Below are 18674 nucleotides of genomic sequence, written 5' to 3' on the forward strand. Positions count from 1 at the left end.
CACTAGGAGAACTGCCGTCTAAATCACTTCTTATGCGAGATATCTTACTTGTAAAAAATGAAGCAAAATCAGAAGCCAATTGGGCATCAGATAAAGAAGTTGGTTTAACAATTACATTCCTCCGACCAACCAAATTGTTCACAACTGCACAGTTTTTTTTTATCACCACCACATGAATCAACTTTATTTTGATAATACCTAGCCTTTTGGGCTTTTACAGTGTGAACGACTGCTCTTCTCGCAAAAACATAACGCAAACGAGTTACTTCGGTCCGCTGCAAGCGCCACTCACGTTCTGCCCTTCTACGTTGTCTACGCCAAGAATTAATGGATGGACCATACCAAGGAGAATTATCACGTACAGTGATTGTTTTTACTACCTCAGGACAATAATGGTCAAAAATTGACCTGAGCTCGTTGTTGTAAATATTAACCAATTCACCAGAAGAAAGACTTGAAGAATCGATGGAGTTTAAACGCTGATCAATTTCAAAACACATCAACTGGCGGTCAACATTGTTGTAATTTCTGAACCTGATGACCTTTTTATATGAAGGGGATTTCGGGACATCAAAACTAAGAGTGATCAGAGCATGAGAGGAGATGAGGGGGTTAAATGAGTCAACCTCCACATCTGATACGCGCCTGCAACCAACAGGGGACAAGATCAAGTCAAGGACATGTCCTGAGACATGAGTTGGATTACTCACATGATTGAAAAAATTGTTCTGGGTGATCAACTCAAGGAATTCTGAAGAAAATGGTTTTGACTCTGGACTGTCAACCCAATAATTGAAATCACCACAAACAAGAAGTCCTCCAGGTTTAAGAGAAAACCCTTCAAGAAACTGCCCAAACTCCTCCATAAAACCTCGATCTCTGCCCGGATGATCTGGTCGATAGACAATTGCAATTCTAATGGTATTCTGATGGAAATTTATTAATACTTCCATAAATTCAAATGATGATGGGGTCAGGTCTGAGTCAGTGAGAGAAACGTTTGCAAGTGCTGCCGAGTAGATGAGTGCTACGCCTCCTCCTGGATAGTCAGCAGCAGGCCTGGGAATACTAATAATAGAATGTGTCTTAGGCAAAGCATTACGAATAATATCGATATCAGACTCATACAACCAGGTTTCAGTCAAGCACAATATGTCAAGCTCGTGCTGATTTAGGGTTTCATTAATATAGTCTATCTTATTACGGATGGAACGAATATTTAGAAGACCCATCCTTAACTGGTTCAAGAGGGACGTAGTCAGTTTTTTGAATGGTCAAAATTGGTGTTTTCAATCAATTTATTCCTATGAGAAATCATAATTGGACATTCTCTATTTGAAGCAAAATGGGCAACCACCTGTGACTTTGAATTAGCATCTTGATGTCTTAAAGAGGAGCAGTTGATGCATTTGGGAGAATTTCTGTTACTACAGTCCTTAGATTTATGGGCTTCAGCACAAAAGACACATTTAGGTTCATCACTTTTCCTAGAACATCTCTCAAATGTATGACCAAAGCCTTGACAGTGATGACACCGTGTAACCCAGAATCTATCGAAAGCGCGGCATCTTGTAAGATCCACATAGATGTAATTGCCCTGTTCTACAATGGAGGATCTCACCTCTGGCGACATCTTCAAGACAACAGTTTTGATGTCATTCCTTGTCCTTGTGAAGCGTGAGGAACACACTGAGATGGTTTGGCCATGTGGAGAGGATGGAGGGTGAAAGACTGACGAAGAGAGTGTATGTGAGTGAGGTGGAGGGGGGAAGAGGGAGGGGGAGGCCAAGGATGAGATGGAGGGATAGGGTGGAGAGGTATATGAGAGAGGGGGGTGTGAGGTGGGAGCAGGGCAGTGAAATGGCAAGGGACAGGGCGACTTGGAGGCGATTTGTTTGTGGCCACCCCAAACGGGATTGAGGCGTCTGGCAATACATAGATAGACAGATAGTGAAGAGAAGGTTGAGGGTACAACCTTGATCAACGAGCATCTTAATTTTATTGTTTTTTCTCAGAATATTTGGGATGATGTCAGAGTCGTCCAAGGAAGAGGAAAGGCCTGTCACGGTCATTTTAGGCAACATTTTCTTTGGCTCTGATATGCAAAAAGTGCCCTCAGAGCCAAAATGATCAGTCAGCACCCCAGTTGCTTCACCCTTGGCCTCAGCTGACGGAAACTTCATTACCAGCCCACCAGCCTTGGTCTTAAGGCAGCTGTCAACCGATACGGAGTTAAGTACGCCTCTGATGTCTTCTGGTCCCATCTGATTTGTCAGGGCACTAGCGCCACTCTCTGGTTTCACTATCAGTACATGCTGACTATGAATGGCTTTTTTCTGGCCATGAGCACTGATCTCAATCATGCCCTCAGGCAGATCCTTCCCTCCCCCCACGAGAGACCCGCGAACAGCATCCGCAAATGACTTGGCCTGATCTTGTGTGACCGCCATGGGTGATGAGACCTTGGTCTCTAGTGCCTCCAGTCTATTTGATACGTCTCTGATTGCTTGAAAGATTGGCCCAATAACTTTATCTTCATACTCATTCTTGGTACTACTTCCTCCACCAGCCAAGACCTCGTCTGCTGGTGCAACACACTGGCTACACAGCCAGCGAAAGCCCAGCTGGTGGCTCCTCTTCATGAATGGATAGTTGCCTGCATCCAAATTTTCACAAGCTATATGAATCCACTCGCTGCAGTAGGCGCACTTCAGTGCTTGTGCACTTTTTGCTACAGACCCACTGCAGCGAGGGCACTGGTGTTGTTTACTCATGATAAGGGGGAACAAAAAACAAAACAAAATGACAACAACAGCAAAATGTATATACAATACTACCTGGGAAAAACCCAGGTAGCGCCGCCCCCGTTTGTGTCACTCTAATTTAAGAGAAAAAAAGAAAACCAAAAGAAAAAAAGCACAAAAAACAGAAATGGAAAAAAAAAACAAAAAAACAGGGTTTCTGCGAGGTCACCACGAGCAGGTGGGGTACGACTTGACTACCCTTATAGGAAAGGTAACCCAAACCGAGGTGCCGCAGAAGTGCTGAGATGGTATTGAAACTTTTCCCAATTCGAGCTTTACAGCAGCAGCAAATACGTCACTTAGGCAAGACCTCATTAGTTTCCATACATGGAAAAAGCATTCAAAATACATGGTTCCATATTAACTGGGATGACAGCCTGGGAGATGTGACACCTTAAATCACTGAATTATTGCTGTAAACCTCTTTAATGTCACTGTCTTATAACTGCATAACTATACTGTACGCTATGCCCTTAAGATTTAGGATGCATACAGTATCATGTATTATTTCCCATTTTATTGCTTTAAATCACTTTAATGGCACTGGCTTATGTTTGCTTTTTCTTACATAGTAAACTATGCCCTTAGGAAGCATATCTGTAGTCTAGTTGGGTCAAAGAGGGTTTTTAGTAGGCAGGTTGGGGTTAGGTTTGAGCTTTGGTTAAACACACTAAATTTATTATAATGGGTTAAGGGCTTCATACATTTACCTGTATGGATGCCTAGGTTGACACATTAATATTGCACAGGGAGGGATGACTGTATATCATGCAGCAAAATAACCCATGCCTGTTGTATTCTTGAAAGAATCATATCAGTACGTTGTAAACTGAGGAAAAAATGTCATACCATTGTCACAGGTAGTGATGTAGAGTACTATGGTAGGTATCTGTTTGCATACCAGGGGTCTGTATGATTCCAAACTAGAGAAATCTCCCCAGGATTAATCATATACTTTGTGTTGCTGACTAGATCAATGCCACCAGAAGTTTGAGCCTAGTGGCTTGTATGACGCTGACCAGTGCTTCCAGCAGTGAAACAGTTAAGGGATTTCATTTTCATCATAGTGCTGCATAAATGTATATGAAACTCTGCACATACAGTAACCTCTCTGATATCCGACCGTCTAATAACCAGACACCCCACTACTCGGACATTTTGGGTCCAGGCCTTCAGAACCCAAAAATGCCCCCAAAATGTAAAAATTCCAAAAAACAAAAAACAAAATTAAACCCGTAATTTGAACATGGCGTGCGGCGCCAATCAGCTGCGTTTACCCGTGGTCCCTTCCTTCCTCCCCTTCCCAGTTACCACCTAACTGCCATCCTGATTAAATGCTCATCGCATTGGATGCCGCACATGTTCGTTTTTGTGAATAAACTGCAATACCTCACCACTAGACCACATGGGAATTTACAGCGTTGTGCAGTGTTAAGTAATTAGAATTTAGAGTGCAAACAATTAAATGTAGAGTGCAAACTGGCCTGGCGGTTGAAACTGGCATGGCGCAATTAAGAACAGAATGTGCAGTGTTATGCAATTATAACTCACAGTGCAAAGAATTATGTGCAGCACAACACTAGATTATTGTTCTTGCTTCAAGAGCATTTTCACCAATGCCAAAGCGTTCGAGAAGGCAGATTAATCTTTGTGCCGGCCACAGATGTGCTGTAAGTACCCCATACATTGCTAAATACTTTCCATACTCACTTCTAATTCCTCATTCTCTGGTCTCTTTTCATTTATTTCATTTCATTCATTGCCAGACGCCATGTATCCCAAACAGGTTGGCCAAGGGCTTAGAGTTAATTGTTTTACAGGGAGGGGCACTAATCCTCCACCAACCCCACTTAACACGTAGGGAGAATTTCATGATTTATGTCCCTTATTTGTGTGACTAGGGTCTTAAATAGGTGCTTTGCAATTCCGGTAGGGAGTTATTTAGGTGGCTTTAAAAGTTAGGCTGGGTTAGAGTCCATTAGTACCAGTCCAGGAGGCAGGGTCCCAGTATCCAGACAAACTCACTTCCCAGACATCCCTTTGTCTGTATTACATCAGATATTGGGAAGAAGAATCCCTCGTACTACTTAAGATTTTGGTTAAAAAAAAAAAAAAAAAAAAAGCTACTGCATTGGCCTGACATATCAACAATGGAGGAAATAAAGGAACAAATTACTAACTGTATCTTTAAATATTTATACATATTTATATGTTTAATACAAAGTTCTGAAACTAATTACAGTAATACAGAAACTGGAGTGTTTTGAAAACTGAGCAGTTACTTAAATTGATTGAAAAACTGTGATGAAAAACTTAACAACGCTGCACCCCAACACTACAAAATTTTCATATTACAGATTAGTATTTAGTAATTTGACAAAAAATGGTAATTTTTCTGTAAGATTTGTTCTGAGCCTGCAATAATAAAAGATGGGCCACATTAACCCCTTCAACTGAGAACATCTTTTTCATATTATTCTAGCTAATGTCAAGCCTATAACCTAGAAGGCATTCCTACCTCCCTCCCACTTAATGAGAAAGTTAACGGTGACAATATCTAACCCCATCAGGGTGAAAACTCTATCTAAAACTTCAATAAATTTGTCTGGGAGCAGCATTAAAAAAAAAAAAAAAAAAAAAAAAAAAAAAAGATTTCACAGTATCAAAGAGGTTAATAACAAATCAGTACAAAAACTTGTACTGGCTTGAATACAGACAATACCCATATATAAATAATTTAAAGTATTCTGTAAAACTCAAATGCCAGGTCACAATATTGAAATGTGGTTACTTTACATGCAATTCCCTCATCATGTTAGTTTCTGTAAATTGTGTCCTTAAATTTGCCAAATATGTAAGTAATTGTGCAAAATACTTCACTTCAGTACAGATCATCAATCATGTATGGTATTACAAGAGGAATAACTGTTTACCAATCACTGGGTGCTAATATTATTTGGCCATTATTGGTGACTGACAATAAATCTTTTAATAAGATAAATAACACCACAAGAATACTGTATTAATAAACATTTTTTACTTGACTAAGGAAGAGAAGCCATTAATGGTAATGCTGGCCTGCAAAGAAAGAACTGCAAATAGAAGAAACTCAATTATGTATTACAGATATGGCTTCAACTCCAAACAAGAATGGTACCTTAAGTTATACCTATCATCAAGACATTACAGTATACAGTATAAAATATCAAAATATTTGATTTGCAGCTGTGGGACTGAAACTCATCAAGGTTTATTGCCTTGAACAATCATATATTGCTATAGTATGGAATACGAAATATAGGACCACTTCCTACTTCTGTACTTTTGAAAGGTTTTACAGTATTTTACAACTAATCTTCATGCATACCATACCATAATCATACCAGAAGTACGTGGGAAAAAAAAAATCACTACATGGTATGATAATATACAAATTAGACCAATAAACACTCATATTTCCTACACCTGGAATTAACAGTTATTTATGCCAAGTAGGAATGAACTAGTTCAAAATACTTTCAGATTATCAAAACTGTATTACAAGGGGAGAAATTCAGCTTATAAAAATACTGCACACACTGTACATAAAGTGTGCTCACAATGTATAGCATCATTAATACAGGATTATGGAATAAATATATAAATCCTGTATATTTCAATGCTGCCGTTTGTCTTACGTAAACCATCTTTGGCTTCACTGCATTAAGAAAGTGATGAATTACCCTACCTATCTCTGACTTAAGCACAATGCCTACACTAATTTATTCTATAAACTACAATTCACAGTTCTATCAAAGTTCCCAGAAATTTCCATTTTTATTGCCTTTTGTTAAATGACATTTTCTGAGGCAGCATTCTGGTTTTGATTTTCAAAAATTTAAATAAGCTATTCTATCATGTACTGTACTTACAGTTTCATTTAAATTTATTTTGTAGTGATCAACTGTTGTTTTGTTGAAGGACTACATATACAGTAAATCCTCGTATTTGGACGCATTTTCCTTAGACGCCTCATCTTTTGCGCAAGAAAAAAGTTTCTGAGTTGCCTCACAATTCGCGAATTTCCCCACAATTCGATGCTCCCAGCCGGCAGCCGACACTTAGCAAATGATGCGTACCAATGCTCAGTATAGGCACTGTCCATTTTTCTATGCAACAGTTTTCCATGATCTTTATACAGCAGGTCCAGCAGGGCAGTAGACACACGAGTTTGTTATTATTTATGATCGAAACATACGATCTTCAGCCGTGTCGTGAATACACAGCAGGTCCAGCTGGGCAGTAGACACACGTGAGTTTGTTATTGTTTGTGATCATAACGTACAATCTTCAGCCGTGTCGTGCTACTATTTCTTAACAAAGAATCGTTACATGTTTCTAGTAACACTATTTAGTTTTGTTTTGATGGATAAAGACCTGAAATGGATGTAAATTAAAGCTTATCGATATTTAAGGAAGGAAAGAATAATAACCGTCCCAATACAGAGATGGCAGACTCAGCCCACCAATTTTTTATTCTATTTGACTATATTACAGCCTCTCTTCCTTGTAGCAGTGGGTAAAATAATGTTGCTATAATTTCTCCCTTCCTTTTAGTGACAATGAGGGCACATAAAATGACTGGGGTTTAGTTGACCTACAGTACTTTGATGTCGAAAATTAAATAATCTGGTGAAAAGTGGCAACTTTTCCTTGGTTAGTGACATCGGGAACTAGCCCATCCACTCTTAACACAGCTTCATTTGCCACTTAAGCCAGTCTTCACTTTATTTCTGGTAAGGCTTTTTGGTGTTGCAGCTCTTTATAACAGTTTTAATGTCTTTTCAGGCACATGTTTATTGTGTTATGCTGTTTTAGCAGTAGCAGACACTCTTCATTTAATTTTAGGTAGGGCCTGTTTGGTGTTATAGTACTTTCTGATAGGGTAGGTACGTGTCCTACTGGAATGCTCCTCTATTTTTCCCACTGATTTTTAACTTCACACTTCGACGCTTCACGGTTCATGAGGTTTTGGCGGAACATCTAAGCAGCAAAAAACGAGGATTTACTGTATATACACACACACACACACACACACACACACACACACACACACACACACACACACACACACACACACCTGAACACATTAGTAGCCATCCTCTTTAAATCAGAAGAGAACAAAGTAAAATATACTGACAAAGAAATTTTTATCTCATCAATCGGTACAAAATAAAATGTACTGTATTCCGTAATCAGTAGATTTGCTTTAAAGGACTTGTAATGAGTGCTAAACAAATATCTTTGGTCCACAATGGTGTGCTATACACTCCCCTTGTATCTGATTATGAGAAAAAAATGCCTCAAATTTTATAATCTCATTGTCAGTTCAACACCTGAAGACTGCACTACAGAACTTTCATCGACAATCAGTTTGATAAAACTTGTCTATACACTTCTATCAACAATTACTTAGTTAAAACCTGCCATCATCTTTACATTTCTTGTTATTACATTATGTTACTGGTATCAATTTCCTAATCCAGAGGCACTATACAGTTTTATGATATGCAAATACCATACTACTATAAAACTGATATAAAATATTGTTATAAAGTAGATTCCTGACTTATCAACTGGTGGAAATGTACATATACCCCAAACTAATTAAAACTACCTAGACTTGAAAGTATCGATAAAATAATGCTCCTCCTCCTAACCCAATTACAACAAAGGCAACACATAAAGATATTGGTTTCAAAATTAACCTCTTTCTCTCTTGCCAAAACTCCGAAGCTCGCTGCTTTTCTACCATGGATTTGACTTTAGCTGCAGTTGCTGCCACTCGCTCTCTTCGCTTTCGCCTTCTAACTTCGGTTTCAAAATACCTAAAAGGGAAAAATCTATTTAAGAAATGTTGCCTTACAGGCAAACTACCGATAATTCATACTGCATAAAGCTATATATATATATATATATATATATATATATATATATATATATATATATATATATATTTATATATATATATATATATATATATATATATATATATATATATATATATATATATATATATATATATATATATATATATATATATATATATATATATATGTATGTATGTATGTATACTGTATATATACACACACACACACATAAATTTACCAATACAGTATGAAGATTTAAAAAAAAAAATACTATATTTTCTTAGCAAACACCACATCAGTTTATATGAATTAACTACCAATAAGAAATTTGCTTTATTTATGATTTGTTTGATATTACAAGGATGAAATTTATCATTCTGTAACTGTAACACAAATTTAAGTCTCTAATTGGCTACATTCATCATTTTTGCCTGATCCTATCAGATTTTAAAAAATAATAATTAAAACAAATCCTGTCAGCATCCATAATAATACCATACTAACTGTTAGCAAAATAATACAATAAATGCATAGAAAAAATGATGAAGTATTTCTCAATAATGATGATGATGGTGATGATCATCTTATTTATCTTGTTGTCCCAATGGCATGGTTTAACAAGACAAAAGTCAGATTTTCCTGCCTGACCTCCTCAGTGGTGAACTTTGAGTTTCAGAAGACACTCACATGGACAACAATATCAGTCGATAACAAAATTTCTCCCAGCAAAGGCATATCCCAAGTTACACTTCTATGCAGACTTAAGCCTGTCACACACATACAATGTGACTATAAAGCCTGTCATTGTAGCAGTCATAACTACAGTAGGCTGTTGTTATATGCAACTAACTAGGCCTAGACCCTATCAGTCTATCTATCGCCAGACTCCTTAATCCCATAAGGGGTGGCCACAAATAAATTGCCTCCATGTAGTAGTTGTTCCCTAGGCAGTCTGGCTGAACAGCCCCGAGTCCCTTAGGAAGGCCATGGCCGAGACCAGGCTTTCCCACAGAGCTCTCAAAGAGTGTATGTTGTGTTGTTGGCATAGGTGATTGTGTGCAATGCAGTCTTCCATAATGTGCTTAATAGTATGGGGTGCTGTGTTGCATCCTGGACAGGCATCAGCGACGGAGTCATCCAGCCTCTTATGGCAGCTTAAGAGGGCTGGATGGTGCCCACATCTCAGCCTGGCCAGGTGGACCATGTACGAGGAAGATAGGATTCAGAAGAGTGAATGTCAGGAGGCCGTGCATGTAGCTGTGTGTTGTCTTTAAGAGACTGAATGGAGCGGCGAGTGATCTGAGTGTGGATATGCTTCTGGAAGCTGGTCTGAGGTGGCCGAGGGGGGAGACATGACAATATTTGTGTATGGTATCGTGTGCTGGGTGTTGTTTTGATGTTCCTTGGTGTGGCTGGATGTGCTGCCATGTACTGTAGTGGATGTTGTGGGTTTGTGGAGGCTGCAGCAAGAAACTGGGTGCCTCTCATGTCTAGATGATCCTTGACTTTGAGGACTTTGGTTTCTTGATGTAGGTGGTCTGTGGGTGTGGTAGCTGTGCAGCCTGTGATTATTTTTAGGGCCTTGTTCTGTATGGTCTGTAGAGTGTTGTAGTGTGTTTGGGAGAGGTTAGAAGCCCAGGCAGGGCTTGCATAATTCATCACTGAACGTATGTATTGTTTGTATACTGTGGTGGTGGTTTCTTTGTTGTGTCCGAATGTTGTATGGGCAAGTGACCTCAAGGCATTGAGTCTTGGTGTTATTTTATTTTTAATGTTTGTGATGTGTTGTTTAAATGACATTGATGTATTGTATGTTACACCAAGGATTTTGGGTGTGTGTGTGTGTGTGGTAGGGGAGTGTTGTTTATGGTGAGGTGTGGGATGTGACTGTTTTCTGCTGTCCAGTTTGTGAGAAGAGTCACTGTAGATTTGGCTGGGGCTATTTTGAGCCTGTTTGTGGTGAACCATTCGCGTAAGGTAAGGTTGAATGATGAGTGCAGCTGTGTTTGCGTTTTGGTGCGTACATGTAAGGGTTATATCATCTGCATAGGAAGCTATGTGTATCTGTGGTGTGTGGGGTGTGGGTACGTCGTGCATGTATAGATTAAAGAGTGTAGGGGACAAAACAGATCCTTGAGGGACACCGTTTGTGAAGTTTCTGAAGTTAGAAGACTGACCAGCGAATGTTACGTGTGCACATCTGCCTGTTAAGTAGTTTGCCAGCCATCTTGTTGTGTTATTGTGCATGTTTGTGTTGAGTATTTTGTTTGTGAGGTTGTGGTGGGGGATGGCATCAAAAGCTTTGCTAATGTCTAGTGTGATTAGGATTGTTCTGTGTGGTGGCCTTGTTGAATTCATGCCATCGAAAACTCTCTGTGTAAGGTCTGTAAGAAGGGTGGTTGTGGAGTGTAGTGGCCTAAAGCCATGTTGTGACTGGGCCAGGGGAATGTGAGGTGTGACTAGTTGTAGTATCAGTCGTTCAGTGACTTTAGAGGGGGTGCAGAGGAGTGTGATGGGGCGATGTGAGGAAGGTAACGTGGGGTCTTTGTTGGGTTTAGGGATAGTGATGATATTGCCATGCTTCCAGATGTTGGGTATTATGTTGTGTGAGTAGCTGTAGTTTGATATGTTGGTGAGTGCTTATATGCCTTGTGGTCCTAGGTGTTTAAGGTGAATGTTGCTTATGCTGTCTGGTCCACAGGCAGATGAGTGCTTGAGGTTGTTAATGATGTGCTTCGTCCGGTTGTAAGTGAAAGGTGCGTAGTCTGGGTCTGTGGGGAACTGTCTCTTACGTCGGATGATATGTCGGTCTTTGGGATGGGGGTTTAGATGGCTGACTTGTGAAAAGTGATTGATGAGAGTGTTTGCTTGTTGTTTGTTTGAGGGTATGGTGTCTGTTGTTGTGATGGCAGCGTGTGATTGTGTGGTGTTGCTGTTGGAAAGTGTGATGCTGTTTAGTGTTTTCTAGAGTTTGCTGATGTTTGTTTTGTGGTCAAGTGTTTGGAGGTAATTTTTCCAGTTTTGTGTTTGCTGTTCTGATATTTTATTGTTTATTTGAGTGTTCAGTTCTTGTATTTGTTGTACAGTGTCTTGTGTATGGGGTGTTGGTGAGTGTTGCAGTGTGTCCCGTTGTCTGATGAGGCCTTGAATTTCTGGTGTGAAGTTGGGGTTGTCTCTCTTTCTGTTGCCTCTAGGGATGTGTCTTTTGTCTGCGTTTTGTATAATTGTATTGAAAGTGTGCACAGCGGTGTTGATGTTTATGATGGCAGTACTGTTTAGTTTTGAGATGTTCTGTTTCAGTTACAAAGGCCTCCCAGTTGGCTCTCTTATAATTAGTGTATGTGTGTTTGTGGCCAGCTGGGGTGATTCTGGTTTTGGTAGTGATGATGATTGGGAGGTGATCAGAACCTAGGGTTTTGACCACTCTCCATGATGTAGAGGGGGCAAAGTTTGGGGAGCAGAAGGTGATGTCTGGAGATGATTGGAGAAAGAGGGCTTGGTGTGGAATATGGGTATGTTGGTCTAGACTGTTTAGTATGAAAAGGTGATCTGTCTGGGATTGTAGTAACAGCCCTATGTCTGTGTCAGGGTTGTTGTCATGCCAGGCCGACGACTTGGTGTTGAAATCACCACCCAGGATGATGTTGGGTATGTTAGTGATGTGGTGTATCTGTGGAGAGTAATTGTGTGGTACTGTGGGGGACGATTGGGAGGAATGTATGTGTTAGCGATTGTTATGTGTGATTTGTTGCCAGTGCGTATTTTAATTGATTGTATTTCTGTTGTGGTGTCACATGGGGGGAGAAGTGACTTTGTGTGTGCCTCCATGTTGCCTTGTCCCCTGCCATTTTGCTATCCTCCCCCCAGCTCACACATTCCTTGCACAAAATTTGAGCATTACAAAAACTGAACAGGCATAACCCAACATCCATCGGGAATGCATACCTATGACAGTTGTAAGACTTTGAATTGTCTGGATTCCAATGCAGTTTTCCTCACAAGTTTCTTAACCCGTCATGTCCCGAGGTTTTCCGCACCTCCGACATCCCCCAATCCCGAGGTATTTTCGAAAAAATTTTTTTTGGCTAAAACCTCCGCTTTTGGTGAGAAACATCGAAAATTCATAGAGAAATCGCTCACCTGAGGTTTAAAATACTCGATCCAGGTAGGAGTTCCTCCTTACATGACTGGGTTTTCTAACATGCTGGCACCAAAGAAAACGAGTTCTATGGGAGGGTAACTATTTCACACAACTCATAAAAGGTATTTATTTATTTACTTGGTACGAATATATATGTAGTACGAAAGTATATTGGTTTTCAAGCAGTAATATAGGCATTATAGGCATTGTTTCACTCACTAACTAATCACCAAACCTGATCTTTTTTTGCCACATTACTTGCTCATTATTTCTGACTGTTTCTTCTTCTAATGCTATGTAAACTTTGTCCTCCACATTGTCATCGATTGGGGAATCACCCTGGCCCTGAATATCTTTACTGGCCAGGCCACTGGTAACAGGTGAATTGCCGAGACAATGGCATGAGGGGGGGAGGGGGGAGGTTATGCGGTGTAAGGCACTGTCCCTGCTTGGCATCTTGTAGAGGAAGAGAGGAATGTGTCCCGTGTATACATACGAAAAATCACGCACGAAAATTGAAAATTGTGCAAATTAGGGACCTTGCAATTGCACAACGTACCAGTACGTCGCCAGGACTGGCAAATGCAAAATGTTGCAACGTACCCATACGTTGACGGGACAGGGCGGGTTAAGAAATAGTGAAGATGCATTTCAGCCCCCAGCCAACACTCACAACTACGTAAATATGTAAACCTGGAATAAGTCGATCAGCTCGAGCACAAAAGAACCTCTTAGATGCTGCTTTCATCAATGACTGATCACTGATGCATGTGGTTGTATCACTACCTCTCATACGTCTTTGATATCATGCATTATCTTCTTTACTTTGGTTCTTGGCACCATGCATTTTTATTTTCAGTGAAAGCTGGGCTAGGTACTTCAGTTATTTTTTTATTCATGCCAATTTGAAAGCAATCATTATCCACTAGGTTAGGATCACTTGTTCTAGTTTTTGTCCGATAACAAATCAATAATTTTGTTGTAAAAGAATGAAAGCATACAGCTGGTACCTGCACAACTGTTCACTCAATGTCTTTAGTACACTTATTTTCAATGTTGTATTGCCCGTAAAAAATGTACAGTGGCCTCGCATCCAAAACCCATTTCATTAGTAGTGATTGCCTTTAACTCCTTCGAGCACCTAAAGTGTTCTGTAAATCTGAGTGACATGATCAGAGAAAATGCCACAAGGGCAGTCTGGACTCATGCACAGAGGAAAACATTCTCATGGATTCTATTTGCCCCAGAAATTAGTTATACTGGTATAAATTGTATACCATTATTTCTGCTGATGTTTACACTACACGATAGGCTAATTAAAACACAAAAAACTGATGAGTATAAGTACAGTGACAGTATGGATTTGCAGTGACAATAATGTGTTTCCACAGTGAAAATAAGTTCCCAAATCCCTACTGCAATATTTTGCCTGCACCATGCAAGAGCTAAGCGTGTGTCTATGTGCAGAATTTCACAAGCTTTCACATAGTGCCTTTGGAATTTTGTATGACCAATAGTTTTTGAGTAAATCGCCAAAAATCGCATGCATGCGCCCCTCACCCCAAAAAAAGTCATGAGAAAGCCAACTATCTGAGAGTGTTGGCCTTGAAATAGACACCTTCCCCTATGACACATCAAAGACTAATGCACTTCATGCTAAAACTTAATTTTGGGTGAGCATTTTTGTCCAAAATTACCCTATCGTCATTCCTTCATACCTACACAGACAAGTGTGTCATAGTGCATCATCATGCGCGAGGGGGTTAATATGCTATGAAACTCTCCATATACAGGAAAAAAAAAATCATCATCATCATCATCCGGACCTCCTTTCCCATTCTAGGGCAGGGTGAGGAGTAGCAATGTCCAAACAGCCCAAATTTGCCCAATCCAATGGGCCACGCTTCCATTCACTCATTATTCAAGCCCCCGGAATCCTGGCTCTATCAGATACGTTAAAAATATTCACCACATTCTGTAGCTTCACGTAAACGTATCCAATAGTAAAAAAATAATAATAATAATAATAATGCAGTAATTTGTTTGGTAAAGAACACTCGCGTTAATAAGGCTTGCTTCCACAGAAGTGTGTGAAATCTGAGGGGTTTTGGAGAGTCCTGCAAGAGCTCTGGGAGTTGTGCAGCAGTCAATGAGAACATGCATTGGCTAGGAGAGGTGCAGCAGCCAAACAAAATACAGTAAAACCTCGCTATAACGGACTTCATTAGACCAGAATTCGCTTTTACCAGAATCGAGGAGCTACCAGACTAAATTCTCATACTGTATATCAGAACATGTCTGATAAAGCCAGAGCAGTCCGGACTGCCTGACCACTTCAGCATATGTTCACCACAATAAGGTAAATAAAAGACGTGTTTATCAGTGTACAGTACAGTTATGTTACAGTGAATTCGTTCACTGTAACATAACTCTGTTACAGTGAACAGAGTTTATGGGCAGCAGACGAGCTCGTTCAAAGTGAATTCGTTCACTGTGAACAACATATCTTATGGAAAAAATTGCATATGGGTGGCACCGCTCCCTCAAAGTCCACTTTTTGAGCCACAGAGATGTACTAAAGGGCATTTTTCAGACACGCACTTTTCAGATACCATATATAAAATATAAAACACATGGTTATTTAACGTAAATGAAGCAGATGGTGGCCCTGATTGGCTTGAATACAGGTGGTTCTGAGGCAGGGAGATACACATAGTTTGTCCTCGCCACATCACCTTCCACACCCTCTTTCTCATCGCCAGTCTCGCCCTCATCACTTGACTGAACCACTTCCCCACATGCCCTTACCTCATTCACCTCTCCCATAAAACCTTCAAAGTCCAAAGATGACACCACTGACATCACATCATCATCATCTTCCCCAGGAATGTAACAGACGATGTTGTTCTTGAGTTTGGTAGTAGCGTGTGATGAGTGTTTGCTTTCTTCTGTTGCCTTCCATATTGTGGCTTTTAGTGTAATGACAAAAAGTGGTAGGTAGCTGGTTTCATTTGTCTTGATTTCTTCTCTCAGAATATACATTGCCGGTAGAATTTTACCGATCTTAGGCAAATAGACATAGGCAAATTTTCATCCCCCACTGGATTCTGCTCAAAAAGTTGCTCAGATCTGGCCTCTTGTGCAGTGTCTACTGGGGGAAGGGGGGTCGTTTACATGGGAGATGGCGGTTATGGCCTGCTCTTTCCCCCAATTTCGTTCACCCGGGGTTCAACTTGGTCAGTATGGTTTTGTGGACCTGATTACCCCCTGCTCATTCACTAGGCGAATCGTTTACTCTGAATATGTTTACTGTGTGAGGGCACTGTATATATAGGCATATCCCAGTTTAACGATGCAATTAGTTAAGTAAAAAATCATCGGTAGGTGGGGTATTGTACCTCAGGGTAGATTTATCACATAAAGTATACGGATGCATTTCTGAGCCTTGGGCTTCCCCCAAACTAAGATCTAAACCCACCCAAATGAGTCCAAAAACAAGTTTCTAGCTAACCTGAACCCCCAAATAGCTTTAAAACAAGCTAAACAAAGCCTAAAAGCAGTTTATAACTCACCTAAATCCAAGAATAAAATCTGAAAATCATCAAAAATAAGTCTGGAAACAATCAAGTAGAGTCGTGATTTAAAAGAAAATGAAGCAATGATCTTACAATAACATGAACATCTACTTTTCCCTCAATATTTTAAAATAACCCTAATATCGCTTAATTACATGACTCAAAATGGGTACGTTTAGTATTCACTTTCTATGTGGCCGTGCTTGTTTACATGTGTTATGCTTTTGTCCTTCGCCACAATGGGTCTTTACAGTGTTGCCAGATGCACACGTTCTTGCCAGACTGGGTGACGTGTGTTCTTGTGTAGCTGTTCTTACCTAATTGTATCTTTACAGGAATAGGTCAAGCTCATACTGTCCCGTGTATTAAACCATTTTTATCATACATATCCTTCAATTTATGAATAGTTTTGGCACATAGTATTTCCTGCAGCAGAGAACTCCACTGATCATTTGCCCTATTTGAGAAACAGAATTTCGTTATGTCTTTTTCATCTCTTTTTATGTAGTTTTTTGCAATGTCCTCTTGGTGATGCTTCCTGATATGTTATATACTCATTAATGTGCATTTTCTCTTTCCCTAAGATGCATTTATATAGCATAATCATGTCTCCTCTTTTCCTTCTTTCCTGTAGTGTTGGTAGATTCAATTTTTCTAGTCTTTCCTCATAGCTTAGATCCCTTAAGCTTGATACCTATCTTGTAGCTGCCCTTTGTACCTTTTCAATCTTATTTATGTGTTATTTGAGATGAAGATTCCAGACTACTCCAGGGTTGGTCTGATAAATGGTGTAATTATCTTTCTCTGCATATCTTCATTTATATACGTGAACTGCTATTCTCATATTAGCAAGCAGTGTATACATGTCACATTCCATTTCACTGATGTGGTCAGCCAGGAACAGTCTGTTATTGATAACCACTGCTAGGTTCTTCTCCCTTTCTGATACGTTTGGCGTTGAACTTCCTAACTTATAATCCCAATCTTGTCTTTTCTCACTATTCTATCCAACTATCTATTCCCAGACGCCTTAATCCCATACGGGGTGGCCACAAACAAATTGCCTCCATCTCACCTTGTCCCCTGCCATTTCACTGCCCCGCCCCCAGCTCACACCCCCCTCTCTCATATACCTCTCCATCCCTCCATCTCATCCTTGGCCTCCCCCTCCCTCCCTCCACCTCACTCACATACACTCTTCTTGTACCAAACTTAATTACATGACACTTGTCCACATTAAATTCCATTTGCCTTTTATTGCTCCCTTCATGAAGTTTGTTTAATTCTTCTCATAGTTCTCTGCAAGAATCTTTTAGTAATTTTCCTTTGTATTTTTGCATAGTAGGTCATTGTCCGGGAAAAACAGCCTATATTTACCAAGGCATTGGCAAAGATCACGTGATTACTGTATCATCAACTCTCTCTCTTTCTCTCCGATAGAGGAGGGACGGAATGGAGAATAAGAGAGAGAAGAGGGACGAAGTTCATGCCTTATCTCCTCACTCAAAGGGATGCTCCTTTGCCATTCCTGTATTTATTCTCTCTCTCTCTCTCTCTCTCTCTCTCTTATCTTGTCAAGACAATTTATTTAATAATTCAATATAGACATACAATAGCATATGTAATTCGTTACAAAAAATAAAAACTCATGAAAACAGAGTATTTAAATCAAATCAAATATCCACAGCCTAATAAATTATTACACTGTGGATATTTGATTTAGATAATATGTTTTAATGGTTTTTGTAAGGAATTGCATATGCTAATCTTAATAAATAATGTATATTTATTATTATTTACTAATAATAATTTAAAAAATATTAAAAATACATTATCTCTGTTGAAGCATATTAAGAAATGCTACTACCCCCTTCCCTCCCACCTCCCCCCACCAACCAGTGTTACCATATCTAGCATAATTTTATTCTTTTAGCATAATTCTGATCAAACTTTTGAGTCTGGAATATATTTTAGCATATTACAAGTTTAAGCATAATTCTAGCATAATTTAGAATGGAATGGAATAAATTTGGAATAATTTTATAAAAGCTATAAATCAGAGAGAGAGAGAGAGAGAGCACAGAAGTAGGTATGCAGCAGAAAAGTGATGGGGCAGAGGGAAAGAACTTCGTGTCGTTAGTAATTATGGGGTTAGTGTTGGATTGGACAGGTACATGTGGTAATGGTTGTGAGGGCTTCACACAAAAAGATAGAGGTGGGGAAGGTTCAGGGTGGTCATTATAAC

General features: G+C 39.6%; 1 protein-coding gene across 3 annotated transcripts in view; it reads right to left on the reverse strand.

Moving 5' to 3' along the window:
- Nucleotides 1-7928: 7928 nt before the first annotated feature.
- LOC145393507 (tyrosine-protein phosphatase non-receptor type 2-like) overlaps nucleotides 7929-18674 on the reverse strand; it is a 568853-nt gene continuing 558107 nt past the window's right edge. For all 3 annotated transcript variants that reach the window (XM_080267640.1, XM_080267639.1, XM_080267638.1), the window contains exon 9: nucleotides 7929-8671. In XM_080267640.1, the coding sequence (XP_080123766.1) occupies nucleotides 8461-8671 (211 nt within the window). In that variant the 3' untranslated portion in view covers nucleotides 7929-8460. The remainder of the gene's footprint in view (nucleotides 8672-18674) is intronic.

Source organism: Coenobita brevimanus, chromosome 24 (genome assembly GCF_032717465.1).
Source record: "Coenobita brevimanus isolate Jiangsu-jjx chromosome 24, ASM3271746v2, whole genome shotgun sequence".
NCBI lineage: Eukaryota > Metazoa > Arthropoda > Malacostraca > Decapoda > Coenobitidae > Coenobita > Coenobita brevimanus.